Source organism: Bombyx mori, chromosome 5 (assembly GCF_030269925.1).
Source record: "Bombyx mori chromosome 5, ASM3026992v2".
Taxonomy (NCBI): Eukaryota; Metazoa; Arthropoda; class Insecta; order Lepidoptera; family Bombycidae; genus Bombyx; species Bombyx mori.
The window spans coordinates 12,967,122-12,987,530 of NC_085111.1; the positions used below are offsets into that span (position 1 = coordinate 12,967,122).

Sequence of the window (20,409 nt, forward strand, 5' to 3'; positions counted from 1 at the left end):
TTGGCCTTCAAGGCCAATCACACTGCGAGCCCTCTCGAGGACTCCGCCGCGCTCGCTGCTCCTGCGTCGCCTGTACCTGTGTGCAGAGCTTCTGCATTGAGCACCGCAGCCTCTGTCGTGCCTGCCGCTCCCGTGTCGCCTATACTGGCGAGAAAAGCTGCTGCGTCGTCCGCCGTGACCATCGTTTCAGCTGAGCGATCATCCGCGGCCTCCGTCGCGCCCTCTAAAACACCTACACTTGCTCGTAGGTCGCCTGCACCCGCCTCCTCGTGCTCCGACTCTGACTCGGACATGGAGGTCGACCTCGCCCCCGCCTCATCGACGGATGGATTCACCCTGGTACAGAAGGGTAAGAAGCGTGCCGCGGAGTCTCGAGCTCCCGCGGCCGCTAAAATTAGCAAAGCCGTGAACGCGTCGCGCCCCCGCCCTCAGACTCCCGTTGCGCCCCCAGCCCGTGCCACTCCGTCGCCGCGTCCGGTGGCACAAAATAAAACCCAGACCCCTCCCCCGGTTATCCTTCAGGAGAAGGCAGCTTGGGATCGAGTTTGCCTGGCCCTTAAGGCCAAAAATATAAATTTCACGAATGCCCGTAACCTCGCGAACGGCATTCAAATTAAGGTTCAAACACCCGACGACCATAGGGCCCTCTCTTCTTACCTCCGTAAGGAGCGTATAAGTTTCCATACGTATACGCTCCAGGAGGAGCGCGAACTCCGCGTTGTAATACGCGGAATCCCTAAAGAGTTAGATGTAGAGCTCGTAAAAGCCGACCTGTTAGAACAAGGCCTACCAGTGAATTCTGTGCACCGTATGCACACCGGTCGCGGTAGGGAGCCATATAATATGGTTCTAGTCGCTCTCCAGCCTACCCCCGAGGGTAAGAAAATCTTTAACACACAGACCGTCTGTAGGCTCTCTGGTATCGCTGTCGAAGCCCCCCATAAAAAAGGCACTCCTAGCCAGTGCCATAACTGTCAATTGTACGGGCACTCTTCCCGTAACTGTCACGCGCGCCCCCGATGTGTTAAGTGTTTGGGCGATCACGCCACGGCCCTCTGCGCTCGCGACCAAAAAACCGCGACGGAACCGCCTAGCTGCGTCCTGTGTCGAACACAGGGTCACCCCGCGAATTACCGTGGTTGCCCCCGAGCCCCTAAAATAAATCGCCGCGTCGCCCGCCAAAACCGCCTCCGAGCTTCCGGCCCAGACATCAAAGCCTCGGCACCCTCTGCGTCGCAGGCTAAGCCAGCGTTCGTTCCGGCGGCGGTGCCCAGTGTCTCGGCCTGGGCAAAACCGCTGCCGTACACGAACACGGCTACAACTCCCTCCTCCGCGATTCGTCCCGCCCCCGCAACTCGTCCCTCTCCCGCGACCTGCCCTCCGACCGCGTCCGACAATCTCGCTTTAGCGATCGACTTCTTTCAGTCGATCAACTTTGAGCGCGTTAACGCTTTGGGCGACGCCATTCGCGCTGCCTCCACTGCACAACACTTTATCGCCGTTGTGCAGGAATACGCCGACGTATACGCGTCATTAAATACGTACGTCCTCCCCTCACTCCGCCGGTAATCAATGGCGTATATAAGTAGAATAAAGCCCCTATCCGTAACGATAGGATTTTTTAACGCTTACGGTCTCGCTAATCAACGTGATCAGGTTTCTGACTTTTTGCGTGACCACCAAATTGATATCTTTTTAGTGCAGGAGACCCTACTTAAGCCCGCGCGCCGTGACCCTAAAATCGCGAACTATAACATGGTCAGGAACGACAGGCTCTCTGCCCGTGGTGGTGGTACCGTCATTTACTATAGAAGAGCCCTGCATTGCGTCCCGCTCGATCCTCCCGCGCTCGCTAATATCGAAGCATCAGTGTGCCGAATCTCACTGACGGGACACGCGCCGATCGTTATCGCGTCCGTTTATCTTCCACCGGATAAGACCGTTCTAAGCAGTGATATCGAGGCGCTGCTCGGTATGGGGAGCTCTGTCATTCTGGCGGGCGACCTAAATTGTAAACACATCAGGTGGAACTCACACACCACAACCCCGAATGGCAGGCGGCTTGACGCGTTAGTCGATGATCTCGCCTTCGATATCGTCGCTCCGCTAACCCCGACTCACTACCCGCTAAATATCGCGCATCGCCCGGATATACTCGACATAGCGTTATTAAAAAACGTAACTCTGCGCTTACACTCGATCGAAGTAGTTTCAGAGTTAGATTCAGACCACCGTCCCGTCGTTATGAAGCTCGGTCGCGCTCCCGATTCCGTTCCCGTCACGAGGACTGTGGTGGATTGGCACACGCTGGGCATCAGCCTGGCTGAATCTGATCCACCATCGCTCCCGCTTAACCCGGACTCTATCCCGTCTCCTCAGGATACCGCTGAAGCCATAGACATCTTAACGTCACACATCACCTCGACATTAGATAGGTCATCGAAACAAGTTGTAGCGGAGGACTTCCTTCACCGCTTCAAATTGTCCGACGATATTAGGGAACTCCTTAGAGCTAAGAACGCCTCGATACGCGCCTACGACAGGTATCCTACCGCGGAAAATCGTATTCGAATGCGTGCCCTACAACGCGACGTAAAGTCTCGCATCGCCGAAGTCCGAGATGCCAGATGGTCTGATTTCTTAGAAGGACTCGCGCCCTCCCAAAGGTCTTACTACCGCTTAGCTCGTACTCTCAAATCGGATACGGTAGTAAGTATGCCCCCCCTCGTAGGCCCCTCAGGCCGACTCGCGGCGTTCGATGATGACGAAAAAGCAGAGCTGCTGGCCGATACATTGCAAACCCAGTGCACGCCCAGCACTCAATCCGTGGACCCTGTTCATGTAGAATTAGTAGACAGTGAGGTAGAACGCAGAGCCTCCTTGCCACCCTCTGATGCGTTACCACCCGTCACCCCGATGGAAGTTAAAGACTTGATCAAAGACCTACGTCCTCGCAAGGCTCCCGGTTCTGACGGTATATCCAACCGCGTTATTAAACTTCTACCCGTCCAACTCATCGTGATGTTGGCATCTATTTTCAATGCCGCTATGGCGAACTGTATCTTTCCCGCGGTGTGGAAAGAAGCGGACGTTATCGGCATACATAAACCCGGTAAACCAAAAAATCATCCGACGAGCTACCGCCCGATTAGCCTCCTCATGTCTCTAGGCAAACTGTATGAGCGTCTGCTCTACAAACGCCTCAGAGACTTCGTCTCATCCAAGGGCATTCTTATCGATGAACAATTCGGATTCCGTACAAATCACTCATGCGTTCAACAGGTGCACCGCCTCACGGAGCACATTCTTGTGGGGCTTAATCGACCAAAACCGTTATACACGGGAGCTCTCTTCTTCGACGTCGCAAAAGCGTTCGACAAAGTCTGGCACAATGGTTTGATTTTCAAACTATTCAACATGGGCGTGCCGGATAGTCTCGTGCTCATCATACGGGACTTCTTGTCGAACCGCTCTTTTCGATATCGAGTCGAGGGAACCCGCTCCTCCCCACGACCTCTCACAGCTGGAGTCCCGCAAGGCTCTGTCCTCTCACCCCTCCTATTTAGCTTATTCGTCAACGATATTCCCCGGTCGCCGCCGACCCATTTAGCTTTATTCGCCGACGACACGACTGTTTACTATTCTAGTAGAAATAAGTCCCTAATCGCGAAGAAGCTTCAGAGCGCAGCCCTAGCCCTAGGACAGTGGTTCCGAAAATGGCGCATAGACATCAACCCAGCGAAAAGTACTGCGGTGCTATTTCAGAGGGGAAGCTCCACACGGATTTCCTCCCGGATTAGGAGGAGGAATCTCACACCCCCGATTACTCTCTTTAGACAACCCATACCCTGGGCCAGGAAGGTCAAGTACCTGGGCGTTACCCTGGATGCATCGATGACATTCCGCCCGCATATAAAATCAGTCCGTGACCGTGCCGCGTTTATTCTCGGTAGACTCTACCCCATGATCTGTAAGCGGAGTAAAATGTCCCTTCGGAACAAGGTGACACTTTACAAAACTTGCATAAGGCCCGTCATGACTTACGCGAGTGTGGTGTTCGCTCACGCGGCCCGCACACACATAGACACCCTCCAATCCCTACAATCCCGCTTTTGCAGGTTAGCTGTCGGGGCTCCGTGGTTCGTGAGGAACGTTGACCTACACGACGACCTGGGCCTCGAATCAATTCGGAAATACATGAAGTCAGCGTCGGAACGATACTTCGATAAGGCTATGCGTCATGATAATCGCCTTATCGTTGCCGCCGCTGACTACTCCCCGAATCCTGATCATGCAGGAGCCAGTCACCGTCGACGCCCTAGACACGTCCTTACGGATCCATCAGATCCAATAACCTTTGCATTAGATGCCTTCAGCTCTAATACTAGGGGCAGGCTTAGGGACCCCGGTAACCGTACTCGTCGAACTCGACAAAGAGGTCGACGTGCAACCTAACCCATGCATCAGCCCGCTGAGTTTCTCGCCGGATCTTCTCAGCGGGTCGCGATTCCGATCTGGTAGTAGATTCATTCGCGAAACAATTGCTCTTGAGTTGTTAGGTCTCCTTCGGAGGCGCTCGGGCAGTTGTTAGCAAATCCCACCCCTCTTGGCTGAGCCTTTGCTCGCCCACCTGTCTTACGTGTCTGACGACGTCATTTATCTAGTATCGTTATCGTCTCCTGTATATAAAATCGTAATTTATCTTTTAACAGTTAAATAAGATTTAATGAAGTAATCATGAAAAGTGTTACACAACAAAATTTCAACAAAATTTTGATGTTTGAAAAAATATTCGATTTCCACATAAAATTTAAATACTGAACTCAGTTTTAAGATCTATAGAACTATTATTTTTTGAAACGTATAAAGTGTTATCTAAAACTGTACTTACTCTCCATTGTTTCATAAGCTGGTCTAAGTAATTGTTAGCAAATGTAGTTCACAGGCATAAACCTTCAATCCAATTTAGGGTAGAACATCGTTTGACTTGCGGCAATAATGGTCGGTGCGTGTCTTGCGACCCTGAGAAACAATCAAGCCGTGAAATACGATAAAATCAGATACTAAGGTGTCATTACTGCATAGCGGCATCGCGTGTTGATAGGCAGTATTAGGATTCGGTGCAATCGGCCCCCGGCCAAAATGCCCGTCCCATCTCGTGCCGCCCTCGATACGTGTTACCATTAATTTATTTCACTCTATACGTACCTTATTATCGGTTGATTGTTACAAACGGGTACAGTCTGTACCAGGGGGGAAATGAAACGAACCGTGCTATTTTAATAGAGTGTGACGAGGGTTGCTTTGTTGACACTCGATGGGGCTACTACTCGGCAAATAGATTGTTATTCAAACATCCACGCTTAATATTATAAATGCGAAAATAATTTTGTTTATCGCGTTACGCAACCTAAGTGCTCAACTGATAATCATGAGATTTTTCAAACATGTTTTCGGAGGTATATAACGAAGAACATAGGGTATCTAATTTATCCAGAAAAAGCGATTCCCGGGGAATTTTATCCTAAACTAGCTAAGCCGGCAGACTCCGTAGTGCCTCAATCGATAAATAAAAGACCTAAACTTTTGCATAAAATAAACTTAAAACAAACAAAAGAAATCCGTCCGACGGGGGACATATCAAAGGAATAACAAAATTGTTATTTTTATTTAATTCCGAGCATTTTCATATTTATTTACCTTTTAAACTTTCTTTGGACTTCCACAAATAATTCAAGACCAAAATAAGCTAAATGGGACATATCAAAGGAATAACAAAATTGTTATTTTTATTTAATTCCGAGCATTTTCATATTTATTTACCTTTTAAACCTTCTTTGGACTTCCACAAATAATTCAAGACCAAAATAAGCTAAATCGGTTCAGCCGTTCTCGAGTTTTAGCGAGACTAACGAACAGCAACTCATTTTTAAGCTATTGCATAAATTTTATCGCGGGCCTTGAGCGCGGCTTGAGAGCGGAGTCATGAAATTCCGTAACGAAAAAAACCTTCCACCCCTCACTACGCCTACTATGTAGCTCGCATTCAACACCTTTACACGTTGCGCTTGTGTAGTGTTAAAGTAAGAAGTCTATACGCCGATTTATGCACTATCAAAATATGTGATGTAATTTCCTGGGTAACACAACGATAGCGCGATTCAGATTTTCGTCAAGCGCCATCTATCGGCGACAAACGGAATTGTAAAATAGAAAATTATATCACATTACAATGCGTTGGGCGTGCCATTTTCTATCGCTTAGTCGAAGAATTTTATTACTACTCCTACTACTCATTCAGTGATTGGAGTGGCATTAAAAATAAACTAGCTAAACCGTTGATTCTGGGCGAATGAGAGTTAGAACTAGCATCCAAAGGCGTGTCTCTATCCCATGTAGTGCCCTCTAGTGAGTGCGCGGTCAAAATGGAATACTCACAATGTAGCAGATTCATTGAAAGTTAGCCCACTGAGTTTCTCGCCGGGTCTTATTTTATTGTTCTTTTAATATTAAATTATTGTTTATAATTGAATAAGTTGATAAAAACGCTATGCAATAGCTTTACCGCGGCAGTCTCCGAGTGCTACACGTCTTTTTTATATATATAGATTAGTACGAGCGAAGCCTTTGGTTAGTAATTAGGATAAAATTGGGAATCCAGTGACCGTTTGTCGTGTCTCAAAAACCTAATAAATGGATGGTTGGATAAAATTTCAACTGATTTACCTATTTTTAATTACCTAGAGCAAGCCTTCTAAATTGTTTAAAAATAAGACTTCAAAGAAAAATTTGTTTATTTTATTTCACTCTAGATAAGACCACTGTAGAAACCTCTCGACAATCATGGATTATGAAATGTCAGTTTTAAATTTAGAATACTCAAACTACATACACATATTATGAAACACCATTAAATACAACCCGGCTATCTATATATTAATACGTGAAGCAAAAACTTTGTATCCCTTTTTACGAAAATTGCGCGGACGGAGTATGAAATTTTCCACACTTATAGAGAATATAGAGAAGAAGTGCACAATACTATTTTTTTTTTTAATTATGCATAAAAGTTACATTAAATCAATAAGGAAAACATTACACACACTACATACCATGGATTTGACGCACATACTCATGCATACTATTTATTGTCAAACTTTTGTTCTTGACGTCTGTTGTCAAATTGAGAATAGATTAAATATTGTTTGTCTTGTTAATATTTATATAGTGTAGTCTTGGCGAAATTTTTGATTATAGAAGTATAAAATACAATCTTATTAGTGTACAAACTTACAATTCCAATTAATTATAGTCGAATTTCGACTACTGCGGGACCTCTAGTTTCTATAAATCAAGCTCTGCCTTAAAACCGGTCACTCCGACATCAAATTCAAGAGCCCTATTAAACATTCTCTGTAGGAACATTCAATTTTTTTTCTTTATCAAACAATAGTGCTGCGCTGGGTGGTCCCATGCACATGGGAAATCCGTTTAATTGTAATTGTAATGGTTTTTTTTTGACGGCTGCATTGTTTTGAAGCTAGCCCACCTATAATAATTATAAATGTAACATAAACATAGCAAAAACTGTGTAGACTCCAAGAATCACTATTTCTACACTTACATTTCAATTACTTTACGAAAGCAAATAATTACAATTATTTCCTAAAAAAAAATATGGGTTCAGGAGGGTAGATAAAGCTCGCAGACCACCTTCTTTTAAATGACCTATCATGATAATAAAACCGAATTATCTGTTAATTGAAGATTTTGAATATTGTATATGTATCTAAGTATGTTTGTATGTTTGTGAAAATTAACAAAAAAGTTCTACAGCAATTTTACTGAAACGTTTAAACAATTGTGATTATAATAAAAAAAGAATAGATACATATAATAACAATAATAATACAGATAATAATAATTTCTTTCGCCAACTATAGAATCCGATTTACGGTGAGCTCAATTAAAAAATGTAACTATGTATAATTTGTAGTTATAATCAATGAACTAGTGAATATACTTAGTCTGGCCATAAATACTGTTACAATTAAAAATAAACAAAATATTACATTTGAATTTGGAATCTGTCATTTTTATATGATTACCTACTCATTGAGTTTTCTCATTTTGGCGCCAATACATTGTACAATATTTTGCGATATTAAAATGGAGTGGGGTGATAAAGAGAACCGAATCGCTGTGATTGCATTACACAAAGTAGGTATGGAGCCAAATGCAATTTTTAAAACTCTCCGTACGCTTGGTATTAGTAAAATGTTTGTGTACCGGGCTATTAATAGGTGCAATGAGTCCACCTCTGTTTATGACAGAAAAGATCTGGCCGTCCACGTAGTGTTCGTACAAAAAAGGTGGTCAAAGCAGTATATTTATGTATTAAACTAACACATTGTAAAAGTAATAAATGTTATTTGCCATAGAATTTTTTTTCCTTTGTCTCAGTATTTATGGCAAGACTAGGTAAATTCACTAGTTCATTGATTATAACTACAAATTATACATAGTTACAGTTATAGACTGGTGAACGATCTCACTGCTCATCTTGTATTAGATAGTAACTGGAGCCCCATACATAAACTTCATAACGCGAATGCCCTAATCCAACTTGAGCCATGAGTTTTAATTGTCTATTGTGTAGTCCAACGATTACCCCACTTAGAGCAGAAATAGGCAGGATGGTGTTACCTATCCGTCCGCGAACACAGGAAACCTTACTACCAGTATCTTTTTTTATTTTTTATTTATTGCTTAGATGGGTGGACGAGCTCACAGCCCAACTGGTGTTAAGTGGTTACTGGAGCCCATAGACATCTACAACGTAAATGTGCCACCCACCTTGAGATATAAGTTCTAAGGTCTCAAGTATAGTTACAACGGTTGCCCCGCCCTTCAAACCGAAACGCATTACTACTTCACGGTAGAAATAGGCAGGGCGGTGGTACCTACCCGTGCGGACTCACAAGAGGTCCTACCACCAGTAAAATCTACCACGTATATTACATTTATTACGGGTTTATTTTGTATTCGATGACGTTTTTTATTTATTGAATAGATATGTGGACGAGATCACTGCCCGCCTGGTGTTAAGTGGTTACCGGACACCCACCTTTGAGATATGAGTTCTAAAGTCTCAGTATAGTTGCGACAGCTGCCCCGCTCTTCAAACCGAAACGCATTACTGCTTCACGGCTGAAATATGCCGGGTGGTGGTACCTACTCGTGCGGACTCACAATTCGTCCTACATCAGTAATTACACAAATTATGGGTTTGATTTTTATTGCACGATGTTATTCTTACATCATGGAAAGCATTTGTGAACGTGCGCTTCGTACGTATTTCATTGGAAAAATTGGTACCTGTGGCCTGTGGGATTTAAAAACCCACAATCAAAATAGCATCGATTGATACGGAGTGCCTAGTCCGGGCGTCTTATCCTTAAGCCACTATCAGTAACGTTCCGTTTATGACTATGTATACTGTATATTGGGATTCAAAGAAAATTGTCAATCATCATAGTAATAGAGCTAGCAAGACTTATTGCCGTCCACGAAAAACTGCAACGCCAAGACCTGCCGTGCTACTTGCTCGTTTGAAAAAATACATCATTTACACTCATTATAGTTTCGTACAGTTTGTTTTAGCTTGAATAATTCAATCAATTTCTTTTATAATCTATAATCAGCCCGGTAAATAACCAGAGCCTCTTCGTCCACTAATAAAATTTAGAACGGGCCTATCAAAATATCAGCATCTCAATTCGCTATTTTTAATTTAAATTATTAGTATTTTATGTGTATACATATATTACAGTAGTATTGGACGTGGATAATTTATTTGGCAGCTGCGAACACGGACATGTTTACAATTTTCTTGCTGGCATCGTTTTCTTGAGTGTTGAATGTTGATACGGTCAAATGTCACAAATTATTGTAGGCTAAGCGACACATCAAAAATTATTGATCAAAGAGAAACGTCATTTTTTTTTGCACATGAGAAATGTTTCCTGTCTCTTTATTGACTTCTCATACTCATTTTATCGAGTAGTGTGTTACATTAGTTCTTCTTTTTTTTCATCAACACCATTCTGTTTTTATTAGGCGTCTAATTTTCCATTTTTATTGGGTATTTAAATTAAGTCTATGCAAACATTCGAATTTATATATACATTCTTAAAATATGCAAACACCACACGAAAAAAAATTTAAAAAGTTATTCACACTTACTACATAAATTAATAATATATTCGTAATGTTAAATTGTACTTGCCTATAGATCCAGTCGCACGTCAAATAACATTGTTTTTTTTAATTTAAACAGCAACCAAATCGGGCAGCAATTAAATTCATTACTCGCGCATCAGCTTTATAAAATACTGACGTTGTTCTACAGAAAACATTGTTTTTAGAAGATTTTAGACGGACGACGGATCGTGCACGCGGATTGTACGTTTCTCATCTAGATAATTGTTTTTTTAATCTAAAGAGTACCCAAATTGAGCGGATGTAAATTCATTACTCGCGCATCAGCTTTATAAAATACTGACGTCGTTCTACAGAAAACATTGTTTTTAGAAGATTTTAGACGGACGACGGATCGTGCACGCGGCTTGTACGTTTCTCATCTAGATACATTAGTTTCCAATGTGGGAGAATTTTATCGGACGTTTTTTGTTGTAAAAAAAAATTGTACATTAATGTATACTGCTTTGCATTAGTAATTAACGATCAGCTGTGATAAATTGTCAAACTAAATTTGCGTAGCTAAAAATGTCTTTTATAACATTGAAAAATATGGTTGTAGTGCCAGAATCGATTTTGTGACAACCAGAGATTAGATAGAGATTTTTCCTCATAAGCATGTTTCCCGAATACAAAGAACGTAAGAGATCCGAAAAGGAGGTTTCGATTACCGATCAGAAAGGCACTTACGTCTTTGCGTTAGCTATTTGATATTCGATGTCTCCGTACGTACAAAGAAGTACACCGTATTTATTTTTTACTCGTATTTGCTTACTTCCAGAGTCCATAGTAAACCCTAGCTTGAACCCGTTAGCGTATAACATTAAAGATGTACTTTTTACCCAATACTGAATACATGATAGCGGTAGGCAACGGCTTGGCTCTGCCCATGGCATTGCTGAAGTCCATGGGCGACGGTAACCACTCACCATCAGGTGGGCCGTCTGCTCGTCGGCATACAAGGGCAATAACAAAAAAAAAGTGATTCCGATTTTGTTCTCATTAACGTCCGTCAATCTTCGGTTTTCACATGGACAATGGAAACAAACTCGTTCGTGATACTCGCGTGCTAACGCTGGCGCCCGGCCAACGAATCGACCGAGACGGCCCGTCATTGTCACCGTAGCAACTTGCCCCGAGCTTTGCCCCCCACTACGTCGATCACCGCATTATTCGAATGTTCGAATGTTCATAAACAATTGTGTACTTGACATTCTTAATGCACCACTGCTTCCGTATTGTCTGCGTTCACTAAAGTTTTTAAATATTATGAGAGTAGTTAAATTTTAAGCGATTCCATAATTACGTCTGCGTAATTAATATTGGTTTCGTATTATTGTTTTTTTTTAAATTGCTTTTGAGGGCATACTAAATTACGACCCAGCTGGTGGCAAATTATCACCGATACTTATGGATGGCAGTAATGCCAGGAGCATGAGAAGGAGGAGGAGCTGTCTTTTTAATACGCTTTTATTAGCTTCAGACGTATGTATGTTAGTATGTAACGGAATCTTTGAACATGATTTTGAACCCGTTTAAAACGTCGGATTAACTCGAAACTTGGTATACTTATTAAGGACCGATGACAATACAACATTAAAAAATTTCATGGTATCAGTAGTTTTAAATATTTTATGATCAGACATGTATAGAAGGGTTATTTTGATAATATCCTAAAAAGCACCCCACGCTTTTTTTTACAATAAAATCTTTTTTTGTTACACTATTTTTAATTCAAATTTATAAAATTTTATTTACTATTTTTTAGTTGAATTTTCTATAAAAGCGTATTTTGTAACTTTTTTTAAACTATTATTATTTATTGTATTTGACTTAATTGTAAATTATATATTAAATAGCAGGAAACTACGTTTGGAAACAGTATCCACAGTTATATTTAAAAAAAAACTGTCTCTAGCAGTGAACATTTGAAACATTAAATAATCGCACGAAAATATTTCATGCTGCCCAGTATAACATGAAAGTAGATTAACATTGACAACGTTTCAAGGCATCCACATCTGTTTACACACGGCAAACGATTAATCGAATGCGTTATTTACGAAGATTGTATTTTAAGATGGAAAGAGCACTGGACGGCCTCCGTCGTCCGCCCCAGTTGAGTCCAAACAAAAACTACCAAAGTATCTTAATGCTACAAATCAATATAGTTGTTACACTTTTTTTTGTCGACTTTATTATAAGTTTGCAATATACGAAGTAGCTTAAAACTCATACCATAAGCTCCTTACAGACAAGTCGTAAAATGCCTGTGACATGAATCTTAAAAAAAGTATACATAAGAATTTTATTATTAAAAGAGATGGGAATAGTTTATTAGCCATTAACGATACGACATGCATTTTGTCGTTAAACATTAGGATGCGTATTTGTATGTACTTAGCTTTATAACAAGGTGCCACGCGGCGCCCTTGTTAAAAAATCTCAACACATATAAAATTACTAATTTAACGACCGTCTGGTGTAGGGGTAAGTGACATGGTCACTACATATGGGGGTCGCGGGCTCGAATCCCGCCAAGGAAAGATATTTGTATGATAAATATAAATGTCTTTTCCAGGGTTATGGATGTATATTAAATATATGTATGCGTATAATAAAAATCTTACATTTATTTCCGCTATCTGGTACCTGTAAAACAAGTTCTTTACGAACTTATCACGGGACCAGTTAACGTGGCGTGATTGTTAGTAAATATTTATTTATTTATTTATTATTTATTTACTAAGCACACGCATTCAATGAAAGTTCTTATAGCTAGTTTATATTGTCTAATAAGGAGTGCTGTTATTTTGTGTAAAAGTCAATTTTGAAGAGATTAAGATTTTCTATTATTGTTCAAACTCTGTCTCATTAAGATTCAATGACTCGCCTCCTGAATAAATGCCATAATTGAGTAAAACACTAAGGGACCATTTTTTTATTCTACAATAATGTATCGATCTATTGTATTTATTTGTGTCTGTTGACAGTAAAAGGTCAGTTTGCTTATTGATGTCGAATCGATTCTGCGGGTCTTTTTTTTATTTATTTTTTTAATTGCGTTCTTTTGCAGACAAACAGATTCGCCAGAGTACATTGGATAAACTATGGAATAAACAGTCTGGTGGGATTCAGATGCTTCTCTCTATTTTGGAAGTAAGTTTTGAAATTTTAATGTTACTGTGTGGAAAAAAAATGTTTCTGGTTTTTATACCATATTTATTATTATTATTTTGTTTTCGTTTTTATTGTAAAAATCAATAGTGTGAGATTCGTAATAGGAATTATGAAGTTGCCGTAAATTAAAGGATAAGACGCCCGGTTCATTAGTATTAGAGCTATGCGATTGTGCCCGCGTTCGAATACCGCATGCAGATACGAATTTTTGTAATGAAATCCGTACGGATTCGTCCATTAACAATTTTTTTTATTGCTTAGATGGGTGGACGAGCTCACAGCCCACCTGGTGTTAAGTGGTTACTGCAGAGCCCATAGACATCTACAACGTAATACCGCCACCCACCTTGAGATATAAGTTCTAAGGTCTCAAGTATAGTTACAACAGCTGCCCCACCCTTCAAACCGAAACGCATTACTGCTTCACAGCAGAAATAAGCCTGGTGGTGGTGCCTACCCGCGCGGACTCACAAGAGGTGTACCTACCACCAGTAAAATGTTGACGTATGACCACCACGCTGAAGGAATACCGTTAAACTTACAAAAATTATAATTTCCGTAACTAACGGTGAAGGTACCACCACTGCCTATTTCTGCTAGGTTTGAAGAGTGGTGAAGCCGTTTTAATGTAAAACTAAAGCTTAGAACTCAAGTCTCAAGTTGGATGGCGACATTTACATTGTTAATGTGTAGTTAGTTGTAGTATTATTGTGTCTGGGCCGTAAGTTCGTTCACCTCCATGGAAAAGAGGGGAAAAAATAGTATAATTTACGTGATTAATGAATTTTAATTTGCAATTCATTGAAAATCGCTATTTTATGTTTGATAGTCTTCAAGAGACACGCCAACTTCGACCTACGTAACGGCTATTTTGAGGGAGACGCTATGCTTGAAACAAGGGAAAGGAAAGAAGTGTGCAGGTACTTGAACATTTAACATAAAGTACTTATTATTTATTGAAATGATAATATTTGATATGACATAGTTTAAATAAATAAATAAAAGTTGATTAGTTTGTTAGCTAGGCACACCGATTTGATCCTGATCAGGATCTGGAGAATATCATCAATATACATAGTCGAAGTCAATAATCATACACTATTAAGGATTATTCATAAACTACTGGTCTGATAATGATAAAATTTAAATGAGACGACATGAGAAGCACGAAGTTTCAAAAAAAGTAAAGAAGCATCAAAAGGTTCCGGTCCGCCTAGAAAAAATTTCTGAGGCGACACACATAAAAAACTGTCGTGTTGATAACTACCTCCTTCTTTTGAAACTCGGTTAAAAAGCACATATTTTCTGGTGTTCAGTTAGTGAATCCGGAAACAAGAAGAAGGAAACCAAAAAGATTGGGAAGGAAAATAAGTTTGGTTTAGTCAAGAAGGGTATGTCGAGTTTGTGGAACAACGTTTGAAAGCTTGTACTAATCACAGAAATAGTCTTCTTATATATAAGCAATATGACCTTTGAAAAACCTGGATCACTCATATAAAATTATCTATTCAATTTTCTTTCTTAATTTGCACCGCTCTATATTTATGAGACCATGTCACTATTGAGACACCGTGGCATTTCAGTAATCGCTTTATCGAATACACTTTCTAGTCGGTAGCTGTCCTGCCTGCTGACATTTAAGTCGAGCTTATTCAGTTACGGCTCGACATTGGACTACTTTACAAAATAGCCTTGCCGTGAATAATGTTTAGCCATTCGAAGTTCAATTGTCAAGCCACTTTACTACTGGATTAAATCAATTATCTACTGTCGCTTTGGCACTAACACTGAACGCCGCCTACGTTTTTAATGTTTTTTTTAATTGTGTGCATTTGGAATTCAATACTCACGAATGCTAAACATGGAAAATATTTTGACAATTCCAGCAAATAACCTCGCCCGGCAGCAGTGTGCTCAGCAGTTCATATCCGCGAACGGTACTCAAGTTATCATTCGTACATTATTAGCGACGCACGGTAAACGAGATGGAAATGTTGGCACCGAGCTAATGCTGCAAGATCTTGTGTGGATCCTCGCGGCACTCGCGCCAAAAGGTGAACAAAATTCTGCTCAACTTAATACCTTTAATGAGGTCTATTAACATAATACAGTACTAATAATAATTATTTTTATATCTATACTAGCCGTACTCGCCCGCTTCGCTGGGCATTTAAAATTAACATTATTATTTATTGTTATTAATTTTTAGGGAGTCCAACACTCATATAAATATTAGGCTATCCATTAAGTGCATGTATTTTCTACATCGATACCAAGTTTCAAGTCAATCGGATGCATGGTTTAGTAGTTATAACGGAACATCAGTAAAAATCACTGTAGATTTATATATTAGTATAGATTGACAAACCCAATTTTAAATATTTAAATGTTTTTTCAGATCCGAAATTCGCAATGAAAATTAGAATGCTGGGATGCGTCAGGACTTTACATCTAATACTAAAAGGACATTTTACTGACAACAAACTCGTTTTTCCCCTTTTGGTAATAATGAAACAACTAGCCAAAAACGGTAAGGTTTTAATATTAATTAAATATAATTTTCGTAACAAAAACATGACAGAGTAACGAATCCATTTCAGCTGTTACGACGTCGATTTTGATTCGTGATGGCGTTATCGGTACCTACGAAAGGGTTTTGGTGAGCCTCGGTTTCATTCCCACGGCCAGACTACGGTTGTGCCTTGATGCCATTGACTACTTCAGCAAGAATAGTTGAGTGAACCACTTTATAAGTGCATAACCATCATGTGTTACGTTATGTAGCGTGAACGTTTATTCTATCTGATAGAGATGAACAAAACGGTCATTATTATTATACTCAATGCTAAACAATCATGACAGTAATACACAATCGAATGATGTAACTCACGTAGACAATACACAACAGTCACGCCCACGATATAAACATCCGTAGAGATCACTAGCATTATAGTGTATTTACATGTTGATAGTTAATGTTTTTGATTCAATGTTGCATGTCGAATGCTCGATGACTATGTCACATGTGAATGACACGTGCATAACTCAGCAGAGGTGTGCTGCATGCAGATCGTGAAGACAGGCCTGTGTAGCGTCCTCCTAAGGGTGTTCGATCGATGGGATCGATACGAAGGTCGAATGAGACTGAAGATATGCGCCCACATACTACAGACGCTACAACATCTGTGTAACATCAGTACGTATTCAGAAAACAGCTTAGATATCCATTGAATGTTTGAATGGTTGGAACCTTTGAAACTAGAATATGAATACTATTAGGTTTTTTTTTCTTCGGAAATATGATTCTGTGCGATATTGACCGAATTCACAATCAATTCAGGAAATGTAATCTGTAATGTAATCAGTACTTTTAAAATTTGGTAAGCCCCAAAAGCAGTTTATTTTGTATTCTTCTTCTCGGTCGTACGCACTCTTGGCAGAGTGATCGTGGTCATCACTTCGGGTAGTGGTGCGCTTCACCAGACGTCGCCATTCCTCACGTACCGCGGCCCTTCTTGGGCACTTTTTTTTAAATATGAATATGTAAATAGTTTCTATATTTTATTTGTATAAATAAAAATGTATTTTCCAGAGGCAGGTCGTCGAGCTCTGTGCACTAAGAAACATGTTCAAGCGCTGCACAGGTTCTGTTCGCAATGTCCCGATGAACCGGAGTTTGACGGTCTCCTTGCGAGAGTGTGTTCAGTGATTACTTTATGTCTAAAGCATCAAGCTTTACCAGTAGCTGCCGCTAGTCCGGCTACGTTCAACCTGAATCCAATTTTAAAAGGTAATGAATAAAATAAAATCTCAATAGTAATAATGATAATAATTCTAGTATTATAGCGTTCTGTTCCCATTCCGCGACGCCCTTGATACGGCCAATGATCGGAGACGCTGGCGGGACATTACAAGGAGCAAAATCCTGTCGAAATATAATGGTCACGACCCTCAGTAGTGAGGAAACGACGCGAGGAGGAGGATAACGTTCTGTGCGCCTGCGCAGTAGTAAATATCAATACAATACCTATCTCTGGCGCGAAGCTGTCGTACATTTTGATATGTAGGATGCAAAATCTACTTCGAGTCTCAAGATGCGTGGCGGTATTTATTTATATCATGTATTGGATCCCAATAAATATTTAATGCCAAGTGTATGGAAAACATGTATCACCAATTTAAGAAAAAATAATAATTTAAGGTACTTTTAATCGATTAGGCTAATCTTTCCATTTAGCAGACAACTATTTGCTTTAGGTACAAATGCATCGTGGCCATGTCACGAAGACGAGGAAGACGCTGCTAATTCGGATTCCAAAACAGTTAACTCAGATGACGAAGACAGCCCGGATATTGACATCGATGCTATAGACGAATTTCCTGACATAGAATATGATGATGATACAAAAAATGAAAGTATGGAAGTATTGGATAAGATTAATATTAAAAATGGTGATAGTTTGCAAAGCGCCTTATGGATTAATCCTAATGAGAGAGATTTTGAAGACTTAAAAAAGTAAGTTGATATTGTAAAACAGATTAAATACTCGTCGAACAGATGATGTCCTAACAATTTCTAACGAAATATGTACTTAGCTCATGTTCACGAATGACTTCCACGGTGAAGGAATAACATAGTTTATTAAAAATCAATCCCGCAAGAATTATAATTTGCGTAACTACTGGTGGTAAGGCTTCTTGTGAGCCCGCACGGGTAGGTACCACCACCCTGTCTATTTCTACTTCTGGTGGTAGCATTTACGTCGTTAATGTGTATGAGCTATGGAGCCCGCCTAATGTCAGGTGGGCCGTGAGCTCATCCACCTACCTAAGCAACAAAAAAAACTGGTTGATGAATGAATACAGAACAGAGACAGCAGTTCTTCGATCTAAGAGAAATATAAGAAACTGTTGCTGAAAAGAAGTAGATTAATAATCCGGGTTCACTGTTGTCTATTAACTGTTGCCCAGCAGAGCACTATTATTCAATAAGTTTAACGGGGACACAGGAAATAATGTTGGCAAAAATGAATAAAACACTATTAGGTACTTTACTATCTGCAGTATTATGTGTTTTAGATACTTATCTTATATTTTTCAGGTATTTTATATTCTTCAAAGAATTTGGTTCCTATAATAAGCAAGCCAAACTCGTTAAAAGCCGGTCCAATTCCCGCGGATCTATTTTAGAAGACTTCTTAATCAACCAAACCTGTTGCAATAGGAACGTTTCCTCTGCACTAAGCCTCTCAATATCTACAGTTTTGGGAACAACATTTGACAACGTATTGACAACATCTCAATTACCTACCTTCACGCAAAGCTTCAATAAGATTCATGAGGTTACTTGTTAGTACAAAAAGATTCGTATTTATTTGCATTGAATGACTTCACAACAAAGTTAATTCAATTTGATCTAATCCAAAATATATTTTAGCGACAACATCTTGTTCTACTTTGAAGATCCATAAAGACATTTCCAAATATAGTTCGTTTGCCTCAGTATATTGTACAATATCCTCAAGAGTGAAGAGTGTAATACCGTTTGTGAAGGTTGCGTATCCCGACATGACAAGGGGACTGAGCATCACGCACCCAGAGCCTTTGAATAAAATGGAAAGGACAGCTTGCAGGTAAATATAATTTAAATAGTAATTTGTTATCAGATACTCTTAAATTAAATGCCGTTAACTGGAAGTAGCATTCAATTTTCAGAAAATATCGTTTATTGCATATGATAGTAGAAATGTACGTTAAGCATGTAAATTAAAATCTCATTACTAAGTAACATCAAAATTTAAAACTTTTTTTAACATACTTTAAACTTTTAGAGCTAAATTATTATCATGTGTGGACCGAGCAATAAACCCTGAAGCGTATATGAATGAAGTAGTTTATGATTTAGACCAGCTTTGTAGCTCAACAAATAATGTCGATGCAGCCGCACAAAAAAGGTAATAAATACTTAATGCTGAAATTCCTATCTAGACATACATACATACGTACATTATACTAGTCTGTTACTACGGTGCTATTAAATCTGTGATAGGTACAAAACATTCTAAGTAAATGTATACATACCCTCATTACCGCGACGAAAGAAAAACAGTTTGTAAGTACGTATTAAAATAAATCCTTAGTCGTAATATGATTTTTATAGCGTAGGCTATCGCAGAACTAAAGGTATTTTCAATAACTCGAATTTCACTAACGACATTTTCAAGAAAATACAACATTTGGGCAGTTGGTCTATCGATCAAGGTCTGAGTGTGCTAGTTTTAATCTTGTTTTAGCACCGATAACGCTAGACAAAACCTCTGCTTAGGAGCCATTTAAGATTTATTTAAAAAAACCATTAAGGTGCTTATCCATTTAATCTTGACAGTAAAATTTGTTATTTATAAATATGTTAATGTAATATAATATTCACTAATTCCTCATTTAATGGTTTAAAAATTTTCAGTTGCGAAGGTTTATTACTGAGTAATAATGATGAACAAGAAATAACGAAAGTCAACAATTTCTCTTCTCGATTAAGCTTTGAATCGAGATTTGAATCTGGAAACCTCAGGAAAGCCATTCAAGTAAGCGCCCTCATTTTTTTAATTATATCGTCATATGAAAACAACAAATCGATGATAATGAAGAATTTTATCATTGAATAGATAGGCCCCAGAGAGTATGAGCTCGTGCTCATGCCGGACGTTAACTCCAATAAAAGACACCAGTGGTTCTATTTTGAAGTACGTAGCATGCAACAGGGAAGACCGTATATATTCAACATCATCAACTGTGAAAAGTCTGACAGCCAATTCAATTTTGGAATGAAGCCAGTTATTTATTCAGTGAAAGAAGCTGTTTTGGGTCGACCAGGTACGCATGAGCTATGTCATCGGAAGTAAAAACCTAATTCAGCAATATTTGAAACGATTCCTACTATTAGTAACAGTGAGTGAAACTATAGTGAGA

At 39.8% G+C, this 20,409-nt stretch overlaps 1 protein-coding gene across 3 annotated transcripts in view; it reads left to right on the plus strand.

Annotated features, from left to right (window-relative positions):
- Positions 1-20,409, plus strand: part of LOC101736629 (cytosolic carboxypeptidase 1) — an 87,874-nt gene that overhangs the window by 11,491 nt on the left and 55,974 nt on the right. The window contains exons 4-17 of one of the 3 annotated variants that reach the window (XM_038011229.2): positions 13,337-13,419; positions 14,270-14,360; positions 14,757-14,831; positions 15,327-15,494; positions 15,839-15,970; positions 16,041-16,172; positions 16,493-16,636; positions 17,033-17,230; positions 17,698-17,956; positions 18,542-18,789; positions 18,878-19,073; positions 19,272-19,394; positions 19,904-20,024; positions 20,106-20,313. In XM_038011229.2, the coding sequence (XP_037867157.1) occupies positions 13,337-13,419; positions 14,270-14,360; positions 14,757-14,831; positions 15,327-15,494; positions 15,839-15,970; positions 16,041-16,172; positions 16,493-16,636; positions 17,033-17,230; positions 17,698-17,956; positions 18,542-18,789; positions 18,878-19,073; positions 19,272-19,394; positions 19,904-20,024; positions 20,106-20,313 (2,178 nt within the window). The remainder of the gene's footprint in view (positions 1-13,336; positions 13,420-14,269; positions 14,361-14,756; positions 14,832-15,326; positions 15,495-15,838; positions 15,971-16,040; positions 16,173-16,492; positions 16,637-17,032; positions 17,231-17,697; positions 17,957-18,541; positions 18,790-18,877; positions 19,074-19,271; positions 19,395-19,903; positions 20,025-20,105; positions 20,314-20,409) is intronic. The other 2 variants (XM_062668742.1, XM_038011233.2) reach the window with 2 other exon arrangements.